Source organism: Cetorhinus maximus, chromosome 24, assembly GCF_964194155.1.
Source record: "Cetorhinus maximus chromosome 24, sCetMax3.hap1.1, whole genome shotgun sequence".
Lineage (NCBI taxonomy): Eukaryota > Metazoa > Chordata > Chondrichthyes > Lamniformes > Cetorhinidae > Cetorhinus > Cetorhinus maximus.
The window spans coordinates 52,531,359-52,544,547 of NC_135902.1; the positions used below are offsets into that span (position 1 = coordinate 52,531,359).

Genomic DNA, 13,189 nt, shown 5'->3' on the forward strand with positions numbered 1-13,189 from the left:
TTCTAACACCACAGGCTGAAAGATCAGAGAATATTTCCTGATATGCTGCATTCAAATACTTCTGGAACGCTGCAGGTCCACAGCAGCACCTTGGACAGGTCACATTATTTCAAGAGAAAAGTACTGATGTTGAAAGGGTACAGGCTCTTATTTACAGTTAGCAACTTTGTGGAACAAGCCTGTAGTTTCATATCTGGGCCACTTCCAGTTTCAACCCTCCTACCCAACATTGACATCCTACATTTATAAAGCATCCCAAGGCACTTCACAGGAAAGAATACCAAACAAAACTCAGGACTTAGCAACATTAGGTTAGGTATCCAAAACCTTGGTCAGAATAGGGAGATTTTAAAGGTGGTGCTGGTGGTGGTTTGGGGAAGGAATTCCAGAGCTTAGGGTTCAGGCATCTAAAGGCACAACTGGCAATAGTGGAGCGATTAAAACTGGTGATGCGCAAGAGACCAGAAATGGAGCACAAGAAATAGGAGCAGGAGTAGACCACACGGCCCATTGAGCCTGCTCCCCATTCAATACCATCGAGCCTGCTCCCCATTCAATACCATCAGGACAGATCTTGGGTTTCAACTCCATTTTCTGGTCCAGAATCATTACAGTGCAGAAAGAGGCCATTTGGCCCATCATGCCTGCACTGGCTCTCTGGGTGAGTATTACGCCTAGTGCCATTCTCCTGCCTTCTTCCCGTAACACTGCAGGCTATTTCTCTTCAAATAATCATCTAATCCCTCTTGAATGCCTGCTGCCCACATCCCTTAATTCCCCGAGACACCAAAAATCTGTCCATCCCAGCCTTAAATGTCTTCAACGATGGAGCATCCACAACCCCCAGGGGTAGAGAATTCCAAAGATTCACAACCCGACCAGCGGAAACAATCTCTCAGGGGCCCACCATCAAGCTCCTTCACAAAGTTGTAAGTTGCAATGGGGATCGCCTCTCATTCTTCTAAACTCCAGAGAATAATCGGCCTAATTTACTCAGCCTCTCACCATGGGACAACCCCCTCATCCCAGGGGCCAGTTCAGCCAACCATCGCTGTACCGCCTCCAATACAAGTATATCCTTCCTTAAATGTGGAGGCCAAAACCTGCGCACAGTATTCCAGATGCGGTCTCATCAAAACCCTGTACAACTGGAGCAAGAGCAGCAGAGAGATCGGAGAGGATGCTAGGCCAGGGGAGGTTACAGAGATGGAGATTGTCAAGGCCACGAAGGCAAGGATCAGAATTTTAAAACCCTGGTTTTGCCGGACAGGCCGCCATGGGATTGAGTGGGGAACGGGGACGGTGGAGTGACAAAAAGACAAGGAGTGCCCCCCCCACAACTTTCTTTTTTGAGGGGCCCAGCTAATAAAAAAAACTAATCAATAAAAAGCCAGAAGGAAACCGTGAACCCTGCGGTAGGGTCATATATCTCAGAGGCAACGGGGACTGGTCAGCTTCTGGCCTGCTCAGAGTAACAATGCACTGCTGGGTGGGAAGATGTAAGCTGTGCTGCTGAGTAGTGTCTGCCCCGTGTTATCATTACCCTCGGACTCACCAGCGTGTGGAGGAGGATGCTGATACTGACGGTCACTGGAAGATGGGTTATCGGCCGAGCCTGAAGGGGGTGCAGGAGGTGGCCACATTCTCATGACAGCTTCTGCGGCTTTACCTGAGGAAAACAATCAGCAGCAATGTAAGTAACATCTCCCGACCACCAAAACTAACTGGCACAACTATTACAACCGCACTAAAGCTGCACAGCGTAGTCATATCCTGGTTAACTCTGCTTTACTGAATAGATGGCAGTGAGGACTATGAAGTTCGCACTGTACCCTGGGACAGCTCGAGACACTGATGTAATAATGAAGCATAACCACCAAGTGGAAGAGCACAGCTGTGGCTTCTTGCTTGGTGAGCCAGCAATCTTAACTCTAGGGTGTGGCTGGGGAACATGCCCACCCACTGGGTACAGAGATACTGAGGGGGTGGATCGCACAGCAATCAATAGGAAGATCCAGATTATTCTGTTGATTAGGTTAAAAGTTAAATTTCTTCGTGAGGGGATCATTATTTTTGTACCAAAAGTGGAGATTCCACCCTCAGTCTCAGCCTATTCTGGGATAAATGCTGATCATCACCAGCATGTCAACACTGCTGCTTTCATAAGTTCATAATTAGCCACCATAAGCATTTCCTGCTGGTGCCCTTTGGGTTTAAGATGGAGTGGGTATGTTACTGATCTTGGGCAGGATGACATGGAGCTGTGCTGGTGGATAGAACGTGGGGGTATGTGCAGGGGTAACTTTGTCCACTCCATGTTGACATCAGTCAAATGGTTGGAGCATGAAAGGGTTCTCAGCAGGGACTGGGAGGTAACAGGAATATCCTCTCCAAAAAGTGCTGTCATCAGCAGCCACTTGGCGGAGCGGATAAAATAAATCTACACTAACAGGCTTGATTGAAAAGTCACAAGCTGTCCTTCCTCTTTTCAGATGCTGACTGATTTGCCCGGTATTTCCACCAGTTTGTATTTAGTTCAGATCTGCCAGTGCCTCAAAATGGGGTGGAGAGGAGATATCAGACACGATTCGAACCCCTTCTGGCGGAGTCAGGTAACCTGCAGGTCTAAACTAGGAGACATCCTAGTACAATCCTCAAAGTGGGCAGCTCTCACCCTGCCGTGCACTTCACCCACTTCAGTAGGTAACAACAATAAACAGCTGGCTTCTGACCCAAAGAGCACAGAACTGAAGCAGCTACAGAAAGTTCTGGAATACAAATCAGGTTGATCAGTATCTGCAGAGACAGCTTAAAGTTTCTGTCACCTGGCAAAAGTTACCCCTCAAAACATTAAGCCGCCTATTCTCTTCCAACGCTGAGTAACTGGTTTATTTCAAGCCTTTTCTATGCTTCAAATTTCTAACAATTTCTATTTTTTTTTAAAGAATCATACAGCATCGATGGAAGCCCATTCCACACACCGAATCATCCTGTGCCAAGTCTGAATGAGCTTTCCAATCGGTTTCACTCCCCCCCTGCTCTTTCCCCATAGCCCCGCAAATCTTTCCTTTATCCAATTCCCTTCTGAGAATTACTATTTGATCTGATTCCAGCATCTTTTCATGCAATGCATTTCCAGTCATAACATTTATTTTATTCAATTCTATTGCTTCAAAATAAAGATTATACATTCAGGATTGCAACGACAATAAATTACCCGAATGTCAATCTCACCATCAATTGTGATTACAGTCAGAAACTCACTCCCATTATTCTGTACAGAAAAGTTACTGTCCCATTTGTAGTACCCTGAATAATAGAGGTTATTATTCTCGTTCTCCCCCTTTAGCCATGTAAGCACAGGAATTTCTTACTGGGAGTTCCATCGGTGATTCCATGGAGGGATGATCTGGGAGGCCAGCACGCCAGGGGCCTCTCCCCATCAGTTTTGCTGTCTTTGCTCTCCAGGTTTCCTCTGCTGTGTTCATTCTGGCCGTGTATTGAAATCATTGCTTTATACGTGAAAAAATAATTGGAGAAGGTTGTCACACAACGTATACAGTCAGCAAGTTTTCATTTAAACTTCACCCCCTAAGCCTCGCCCCACATAACTGGCCAGCCTGATAAATGATGCAGAGGTAGTTCAAGGCCATTTGCCCCGTGGCCTGGTGGGGAAACTCGCTGCACAGTAATGTAAAGAGCCACGAGCGTCGCTCTATTCAGTGGTGACTGTTGACAAGGATGAACCCTCTACTCGCCAGTGACTGACTGCTCTGGATAAATCTAGAACAGCCCGTCCAACTCAAGCACGCTGAGACGCTGCACAACCGAGCGAGAAACAGGCTCACATGAAACGCTTCTGCTGTGTTTAACTCCAGACCTCGAGATGCAGTGGACACACAACAATTGGAAGCAAGGCACTGCAGCCACCCACTGGAGAGGAGGGATGAGAATCATGCCCAAAGAGCTGGAGTCACACATCTCCTAGCAACGGTTGCAGGATGGAAGAACATTTAATGAGCTAATTTCAATCCCCTCACGATTCATTAGTGGGTCTGGCTGCGTTTGCTAGGCCTGCTGCCATTTTCAGGTGCACGGTTTCTGAAAGCAAATTTATTTAGTGCTAGTCCGACTGCTTCACTTCGTGGGTTTCATTCATTTCCCCATCAACACCACAGTGTACGTGAAAGGTCTGCTAAAGATATTCGGAAAGAATGACAACTCATATTTATGTTACACCTTTAATGTAAGAAAACATTCCAAGCTGCTTTACAGGGACTTAATCAACAAAATGGACACCCAGCCAAAGATGTTGGACTTGATCCAGAGGCAATGCTACCACCGCCTTTGGTTTTGTCTGACAGTTTATACAAATTGTTTAGACTGTATAAAACGGAATAAATTTTACTGCCACTTGGCTGCTTTCAAACTTTATATACACATGTGGCGTTCGTTTTGCATCTTCTAACTATTAACTGTTCTGTTAACGGTCTGGTCTCCCTGTGATATTCCTCTGTGATATATAGTCAGGTTCTCTTCCTAGGTGTGTGGGGGGCAGGGGCTGGGTTGGGAGGACAGAACGGGAAATGAAGAAACCTGTGGTGTTCTCCGTGCTGCAATGTGACAGATTGACGTAAAACTTCACTTAAAGACGGACATGACGATTATCAGGCAGAAAACAGCAAGAACATCTCACGCCTGTTCCTGTCCAGTACCTGGAAGCTGTGGTGGCTCTGGTCTCATCTCTATGGCCCTGGGAACTTCCCACTTCTCTTCACCTTCCGGCAATTCATCAACACGCTGCATCTTTAAAAACTTTTTCAGTGCGTCTGCATCCTGGGAAAGGGAGTGATTTAAAAATAAAAGACAAAACATCACAAGTGTCGCTGTTCAAAGAGCGTTGCCAGGGATTCTGACACAATTGCCGTTATCCAGTTTATAGCGCAATAAATCGTTCAGATCTACATTAGGTTGCCCTGTGTCCAATCTATTCCATATTAGAACAGGACTGGCAGTCACTAATCACACAACCCTTCCCGTTCCTGCAGGCTCTCCACTATCTGAAGCTGATAAAACACACCACACCACCTACTACAATGGTCCTGGAGAGACCATTCCTAATGGAAGATCATTGACCTCAAACATTAGCTGTTTCTCTCTCCACAGGCACTGCCTGACCTGCTGAGTGCTTTCCAGCATCTGCAGTATTTTGCTTTCGCTACGAAGAAGAAAGAATTCCTCTTTTGGCCGAGCTCAGCGATCTCCTCACTAAAGAAACCATGTCGATCATTTGCAAAAGATTCCTCTATTCACCTTTCAAGGGATTACCCTGAAATGGAGAGAAATAAAGTTTCACAGAAATCAATTAGCTGAATTGCATGTTACACTCAGAGTGCAGAGTGAAGCCTTTTGGGTTGTGGTACTGGAACCTCTATTCAGAACTGCGGTGGAGCTAAACCAAATGCCCAGCTTTTAGGGCACCTGGTTCTAAAAGGGCAACTTCAGTAAAACGAGGAGGGGTCAGAGCTGTAAGCTTTAAAACTGAGATGAATAGAAACAACACGGCAAGTGCTGCATCAGATCAGTTCTCTTGTAAGTCCTTAAGATTCTTCCACACGTCACCCGAACACAGAAATAATTACCTCGAGGTAAGAGATAAGACTCTGTAGGAAGCGTTCTAGTTCCTTTTCCAGTTCTTTACTCCCAGCACTAAACAGCTTTACAAATTCCCTGGAAAGACAAAGAAATAAAAATGACACTAAAGAGAAGTGAACAACGGTTCACAACTCACAAATTAGACATAACCTGTGGCGCGAGGTCACTTCATCAGCTGGTGTTACACGTATCACCTGCTACGTTACTCTCACTTTTATTGACAAATCCCAATTTATTCACGCAAGTGGGACTTTCCCTCCAAGGATAGGCTGATATTTCAGTGCAGTACTGAGGGAGTGCTGCCTTGCCGCAGGTGTTATCTTTCAGATGGAACTTTAGCCTGCGATAATTATGGTTCTATCTAATGTGTAATATACCTTTAAGAAGAATGGCGTTAAGGAAGATCACGTGATCTTGGTACCCAATAGGGGAGTAGCACAGGCTACCTCTGTAGTTAGTAGTGTAGAGATAGAGTTTGAAGTGAAAGCACATGTTTAGTTGCTGTTGAGTACCTTTGTAAATAAACTAAAAGTTTCCACCTAATAAGTGTCTGCATATCAACTCTATCAATAGTACCGACTCAGCCACAACTCACAACAAACTGGCGACGAGGATCCACAGGATCCAACATAACCGAGGTCCCATGTGCCCCCTCAAGTGAAAGTAAAGACCCCATGGCCACTATTTTGAAGAGTTTGTCCTGGTGTCCTGGCTAAAATGTATCCCTCAAATAACATTACCAAACACAGATTATCTGGTCATTATCGTATAATTGTTTGTGGGAGCTTGCTGTGCACAAATTGGTTGCTGTATTTTCTGCGTTACAACAGTGACTACATTCTTCACTGGCTGTGAAACACTGACACATCCTCAGGGTGTTAAAGGTGCGACAGAAATGCAACACTTTCACTTTTATTCTACTTTTAATGAAGGGATGGTTCAAATTGTCTAAGCTAAAATGACATTCCTGGAATCCAGAGAACGTTTTAAAAATTTAAAACACAGCGCAACCCAAAATTGGTTTTTGTTAAAAGAGAAACCTGTTTACCTGCAGATATCTGTGCGCGAAGCAATGTGATCCTTTTGGATATAGAAATTCTTCTTATCCTTCAAGTGACAAAAGATGTCCTCGTTCTCAAACACAGGGGGTGTATTAGGCAAAGTTAATTCATAATGGAGATACAGCTTGCCAACCTGAGAAGGCAGAAAAACATTGAAAAAAAGTCTTAAACATCAGTCTCGATTCTCAGCTGCTCCTCGGAACCCCCTCCCCCCAAATCCCATTTCACAACTACACTAAGGGTCTGAGGAACGTAGGAACTGGAGTAGGCCATTCAGCCCCTTGATCCTGTTCTGCCAATCAACGAGATCATGGCAGCCCATCCTTAGGACACTCTCATTAGCAAGCCCTCTTTCTCTAAATGCTCTCCTTGGAGCTCACAGTGAGATGTTGAAGAATGGGATACCTTCCATTTTGAGCACTCAGTGCCAATGTAGAGGGTATAAATAATATGGTTAAATATAGTTTCCCCCAGGAAAGAACCAACATGTTCTCTGTGCTGCGTGTAAACATATTTATAATTCTACTACACTTAAGGAAATCCTCCGACGTGTCTCAGCTTCAGTCTCAAGATGCCTTCTGTTGCACCAGTATGACATTTTTCCATTTCCCATACCCACCAGTCTGTGACCTCTCTAAGTGAGATTGCCATTTCACTGCTGAATTAGAAACACTTTTATCTCACTGGGAACTCTGGATCGATATTTTCTTCCCCCTATCAATTTTCTCTCCTCCCTTTTCTAAAAATATTAAATCCCAAGCGGCTTTCTCGTTGAGAGGCCTAACACACTCTAGGGCCATGGCAAAACCACCAAGGTGCACATGAGCCCCGGACAGTGACTGATTCCTGGTTATTGATGGGGAGGGCATTAGATTCACAACGGAGCCTGATCCTGATGCACATGCCCAGAAGCGGCAGCTGGATAACAACCATGAACAGAAACACGGTGATTTATTTTCTTTCTCCCTAACCTGGGGCCAATTGCAATGCCCCTAACACTGTCCGGTATATTAACTAACACAGCACAGACCAGGGGTCAAATCTGGGACTGCCTGAATAAATTCCTGGAGTCGTAGGGAAGCAGCACACAATCTCTGAACACTAAGGTCAGGTAAGATCTTCAAGGGATGCTCCCTCTCTGATGCTCTCCAGAAGCACTTTGGCAGAAGATGAGAATGCAGCAAATCCTAATAACTTCAACATGAAAAGCTTAGCAAATCTCTAACCTCATTTGTAAAGGTGTGAACTTATATCTGGTGGTGAAAGTGTCTCCCCCAGTCACTTTCACCTCCAGTTAACTCTTAACACGCGATGGAAGCTAAACACAATACACGTTAAGCTCATACACTCCGGCTGCACAGCTTATAACTGCCGTTCTTCTCAATGGATTTTCTCATTTTTCTGTTTACTAATTTCTCCGCTCAAATAGTGAGGGATTCAAAATGAATTACAATCTACTGCCATCTAGCGACAATGTGCAGTCAGGTGCAGTTTTCTAACCAACTACAGGCTCCTCTGACATAATCTTGCTGTGGCAAAGCCTCTTCCGACTGAATTACTGAGACTTTTTTTTTTTCACAACGGGGTTCTGAAGGGAGAAGTGATCGGCACACTATGAAACTTAGCAGCAAAGTTTCAGCATCTAAAGCGAGCCAGGTATAGAATAAAGTAGGTGCGTCATAAAGCTCTCCTCGCACTATTAGGTAATGCACCTTGACTCCTGATTCAGAAGAGCACTCTCTACAGCTCCAAAGAGCATTCTATTCCGTAAATCATGGGAGGGTAGAATCCACTTAATGTGGTCTCGCACCATCTCAAAATTAGGCTGGCACTACTCTAACCCAACACGTGATATTAATCGACTTAGAACTTTGTGACTATGTTAAAGGATGCTATGCAAATGCAGGTTCTTGCTGTTAAGGGTGCAAGGAGGAAGAGAATTTGTATCTCATTAATTGGGGATGGAAACACCTGAATGGCACCACCCAGCCCTTCTGCATTAAAACTTTATGCACTATGCACAGAGCTCTCGGGCTGCCTTCCTTTTTAATGATAAAGGGTCGGATTTGGCTGGGGAGGCTCGACAACAAAAACCGTTATCGTTTGGCCGTCATCGCTCCTCTGAAACTGACCACAGCTTCCGTGTGTTGGGCATTGCACAGAAATGCTGAAAGTGTGGTCTGTCATTGAGGACTCTAACACGGACTGCACTGTGAACCTTCTCCCCTCACCCCCCCACCTCCCCCCCCCCCCCCCAACCCTCAGAGCTGGCAATCACCGACAACGGTGAGAATTTCAACTTCCACTCCTACATCGGCATTAGAAACCCCTTAAAAAAAAGTTACAGCTTCTTTAATCAGGAGCAACTGGCTTTTTATCAGAATGCGATTAATGATAATTTGATGAACAATAGAACTGGCCCCGAAAAAATAATTTCACAATCGTGCCATTAAATGATTAGCATATACAAAGCTCTTTTTTAAAATTAATTACTTTTTGTAAAAAAAACAGGTTGGTCAGAATATTTTATCTGTCATCTTTACCCATGTGTGTGTCCCAATCTTTAACTTGCTCAAGTAGAAATTTTTTTCTGTGATTTTATTTTACTGCATTTTTTAGTTTCCTGTTTTGTGTGTCTTTGAAAATCCTTTAATGTGATTGGCTATGTGGATAGCCTGAAGACATCGCCACAGCCCCACGCTGGGAATACTCGGTTCAGACCGTTGCCGGTCAGTTGCAGTGTCACTGCGCGGTGAGAGGGGTGAAATTCTTACCAGGCAGCAAACTCCGGGCCAACACGACAACTTGTGTCTGATGCATTTGGTGATAAAAGGATTGGGTTTGGGTCTGTTTGTGTCTAATGGGAAAATGAAACTTGTCTCAAAGACCAACTATCCATAAAAAGACAACCAGAACGGATCCAGAAAGGTGGTTGCAAATGGATTCTTACTGTACTATAGATTCACATTAATTAGATAAAGTCCAGGCTTAGTGGCGGGGGGGGAGAAATGAGTTAAAATGTTCATAATTGGAGATTTGTGAGCTGATTCTCTACAGCTATGGAAATCTGACAAATGATGGTCACTCGAGATGCTTCATTTCCTATTATTTATAAACTGGCAGCAACAGTTCTCATTTCTAGAACACAAACTACTACTTGAGCAAGCAGGCATTGAGGGCTACACAAGGATGCAGATAGAAACAGCTAGACACCAGGGTTGTTCCAGGAAGGTGGATTCATTTTCTGGGAATAATTTCCACCTGAGTATAGAAGGAAAAGCAATAGCGGGCAGGGGAGTGAAATAAGCGGCGAGTTTCTTTTTTCTCTTTTTGGCCGGTGCAGACACAATGGGCTGAATGGCCTCTTTCTGCACCCTAACTGCTCTATGGTTGTAGGGGAGTAAAGGTGACAGCTTGGCTCAGTTGGTAGCATTTTCATCTCAAAACGATAGGTTGTGGGTTTGGGTTCCACTTCAAGGCTTCATCACATAATCTAGACTGTGGCCCTTTGAGGGAGGGAGTGTTGTGCTGTTTGGAGGTGTTGCCTTTTGAAGAAAGGTTAAACTAAAAACTCCACCTGCCTGTTCAAGTGGATGCAAAAGATCCCATGGCACAATTCAAAGAGCAGGGAATTGTCCAGGTGTCTTGACCAACTGCACCGTTCAAAAACAGGTCATTAACCCGGCAAAGCGGGGGCGGGTGCCTGTCTGAATGGACACTGTGCATTTATAAAAAGGGAACTTGCTCACCACATTAAGGCATTACAGTACAGTTTCATTAGATGTACAGTTTTAATAAACAGAACATTTACCTGTATAAAGTTCATCGATTTAAGGTTTGCAGCAATGTTACTGTCTTGTAGCTCTTTATAAAAATTACTGAAGTCTTCGCGGTGAAAGAACCACCTCTGGATGAACGGAGCCACTAAATGGATAAAGTTTTGGACTCGTGGACAGGGTCTAAATTCCTCGGTCTGGGCTTCCACAGTGATGCAACTGGAGAGTCGCTGCACCCCACAGATTTCAAAAAACATGTCACGATCTTCCTCGTCAAATCGAAATTCTAGTGAAAGAGATGGTTACTGGATTACACACAGGGGCTCCAAATACAGTTATTATATTTAAAAAGGGTTCTTTCCGTGTTCTCCTAAAAGGTGCTGACCTTTGGTTCCACTGCCCACTCTTCATGTGGGTCCAGACGGAGTGCAAACAAGGTGTTTGACCAGGCAGAGGAGAATCCCATGCCATTCCCAGCAGTTTTCCATACCTTGCAGTAGATTTAATAAGATAGAAAGAGGCAGCAGAAACCCTGTTTTAATTTCCCTTTCCAGCCCAGTGCCACTGAAAGCAACTTTCTCTCTCGAATGGCAGACAGAGCTGAGATCAGTCAGTTTGGCAGATCAGACAACCGGGCCTGGGACCTTTGTGGTGTGTCACTTAGTGATACATCGGGCAACACATTTACTCGCGAGGGTGAGGTTATATAACATTGTTTCTTTACAATAAAACCTACAGGTTCAACATAATAGTGCAAATAATAGTGAACGAACCTTCTACAAACACATTCTTTAGTTTCTTCCCCACTCCAAGTTCCTCTTCTTCCTGCCTGGGGCTCTCTCTACCTTTTTGAAAGCACTCAGAGGGATCTGTACACTAGGAGGGTTATTTAAGGGCCCTCTTTTGGATGGGTTTGGGACTCTGCTAACGCCCAGCAAAGAATAAACCTCAAGCCACTTGTCATGCCAGTATAGTCAGAGAAGTAAAGGAAATTAAGATACAGTAAACAGAGCTGTCAAGCACTGAACCGGTCACAGTTCAACAGCACAGACCCAGAAAACTCAGTGACGGTGATTCCCAGCTCACAAAGCTCTTGTCTTTGTTCAGAAGCACGTTTATTTGGATTTCCTTTACTGCTCGAGACTATTTTATCAAACTCTTTTTAGACACACGTTTACCCCCCAGTTTAAAATGTCCAGAATGGTAATGCTAGGTGGTCTTGTTTTCACATGTGTAGGTCCCAGTCACAAAAGGGGCAATGCCAGCCACTTTATAGAAGCAATATATGTAATGGAGAAGGAGAATGGGTGGGTGGCAGAGGACTTTTCTGACAATGCCGTGGGCATTATTATTATTCAGCAGTTTCCTTATTAAAGGTGGAGAAATTCCTATTTTCAATGCTGAGTACTTTTGATCCCCATGGACCACCCCCCCTAATCTCTAAACCCCTTAGTGTAAAGCTGAACTCTTGTGCTACATGGCATGCTCCACAGCATCTACTGGGTCACTCCCGATGAACATACCCCCCGGGGGAACTCTGCACTATTCCTGCTCTCACTGGCCCACCAGAAAAGCCCTGCAAATGTCGGCATCAAAGACGCAAATACAACTGTGAAGAAAGAAAACGCCCAGGTTTACCTTGCTTGTTGCTGTGCTTGGCTTTGGAAAGATTCCTTTCTGCAGCGGGTAAATTGATCAAACACAGAGAGCGCGCTTTAAAAATCCGTTCCAGGTGCCTGTTGTCCGGTATCACAGGGGTGCTGGCCATTGACACCCAACGATTATCCTTGGCAGGAAACACTCTTTCATCCTTTACCATTCCTATTCACACAGACAAGAGGAGTTTACTAGGAGGGACCGTGAGTCTTAATGATACTCAAATTGAAACCACAGTAAAGGTAAAATACTGAAGGTAATAGTGGGGCAACATTCAATAGCTCTGAGATATTCAATGGAGTGGTAGAATATAAGGTTAATGTCCATTAAGGGCATCCTCTCCTGAGCTCAGCAGTAGGCGCTGAGGGGGCACTAAGTGGAAGGCATTATATATGCTAATATGTCTGCTCTCAACCCCCACAAACTAATCCAGTTCATTCACATCACATGATACAAGAAGAAAAAAAATGGAAAATGCTGGAAATATTCAGCAGATCTGGCAGTACCCAGTGGAGAGAGAAACAGAGTTCATGTGTTATACAATTCTCACCTTTAAGTGTCTGGCAATAGGGAATGCATGGCTCCCATGAGTCATCACAATCATTATATTTCTTGCATTTTTCAGCTGTGTGGACAAAAATAAATTATTTCTTGGGTGATATCAGGTTCTTCATCTCTAGGCCCACTTTACATTCAACACCTTTTTTGGACTATTTCATTGCACACGGAGCCTGCCTCTCATGTTCTTTCCTTAGCAAACCTGAGGTTATCCAGAAGTCTGCTGCCCATATCTTAACTTGCATCAAACCCATTCACCCATCAACCCTCTGCTTGCTGATCTATATTGGCTCCCCATTAAGCAACACCTGTATTTTAAAATTCTCATCCTTGTTTTCGAATCCCTCCATGGTCTCATCCCTCCATATCGCTGTAATCTCCTCCAGCCCCACAGCCACCCAAGGTATTTGTGCTTCTCTAATTCTGAGCTCCTGAGTATACCCAACTTTAACTGTTGGCAGACATGCCTTCTGATGCCAAGGT

At 44.5% G+C, this 13,189-nt stretch overlaps 1 protein-coding gene across 1 annotated transcript in view; it reads right to left on the reverse strand.

Annotated features, from left to right (window-relative positions):
* LOC144667617 (uncharacterized) overlaps window positions 1-13,189 on the reverse strand; it is a 100,601-nt gene that overhangs the window by 4,046 nt on the left and 83,366 nt on the right. The window contains exons 40-47 of the mRNA XM_078529081.1: window positions 12,699-12,773; window positions 12,131-12,313; window positions 10,528-10,778; window positions 6,704-6,849; window positions 5,643-5,730; window positions 4,716-4,836; window positions 3,375-3,512; window positions 1,556-1,669 (exon numbers count right to left, since the gene is read on the reverse strand). Of these exons, the coding sequence (XP_078385207.1) occupies window positions 1,556-1,669; window positions 3,375-3,512; window positions 4,716-4,836; window positions 5,643-5,730; window positions 6,704-6,849; window positions 10,528-10,778; window positions 12,131-12,313; window positions 12,699-12,773 (1,116 nt within the window). The remainder of the gene's footprint in view (window positions 1-1,555; window positions 1,670-3,374; window positions 3,513-4,715; window positions 4,837-5,642; window positions 5,731-6,703; window positions 6,850-10,527; window positions 10,779-12,130; window positions 12,314-12,698; window positions 12,774-13,189) is intronic.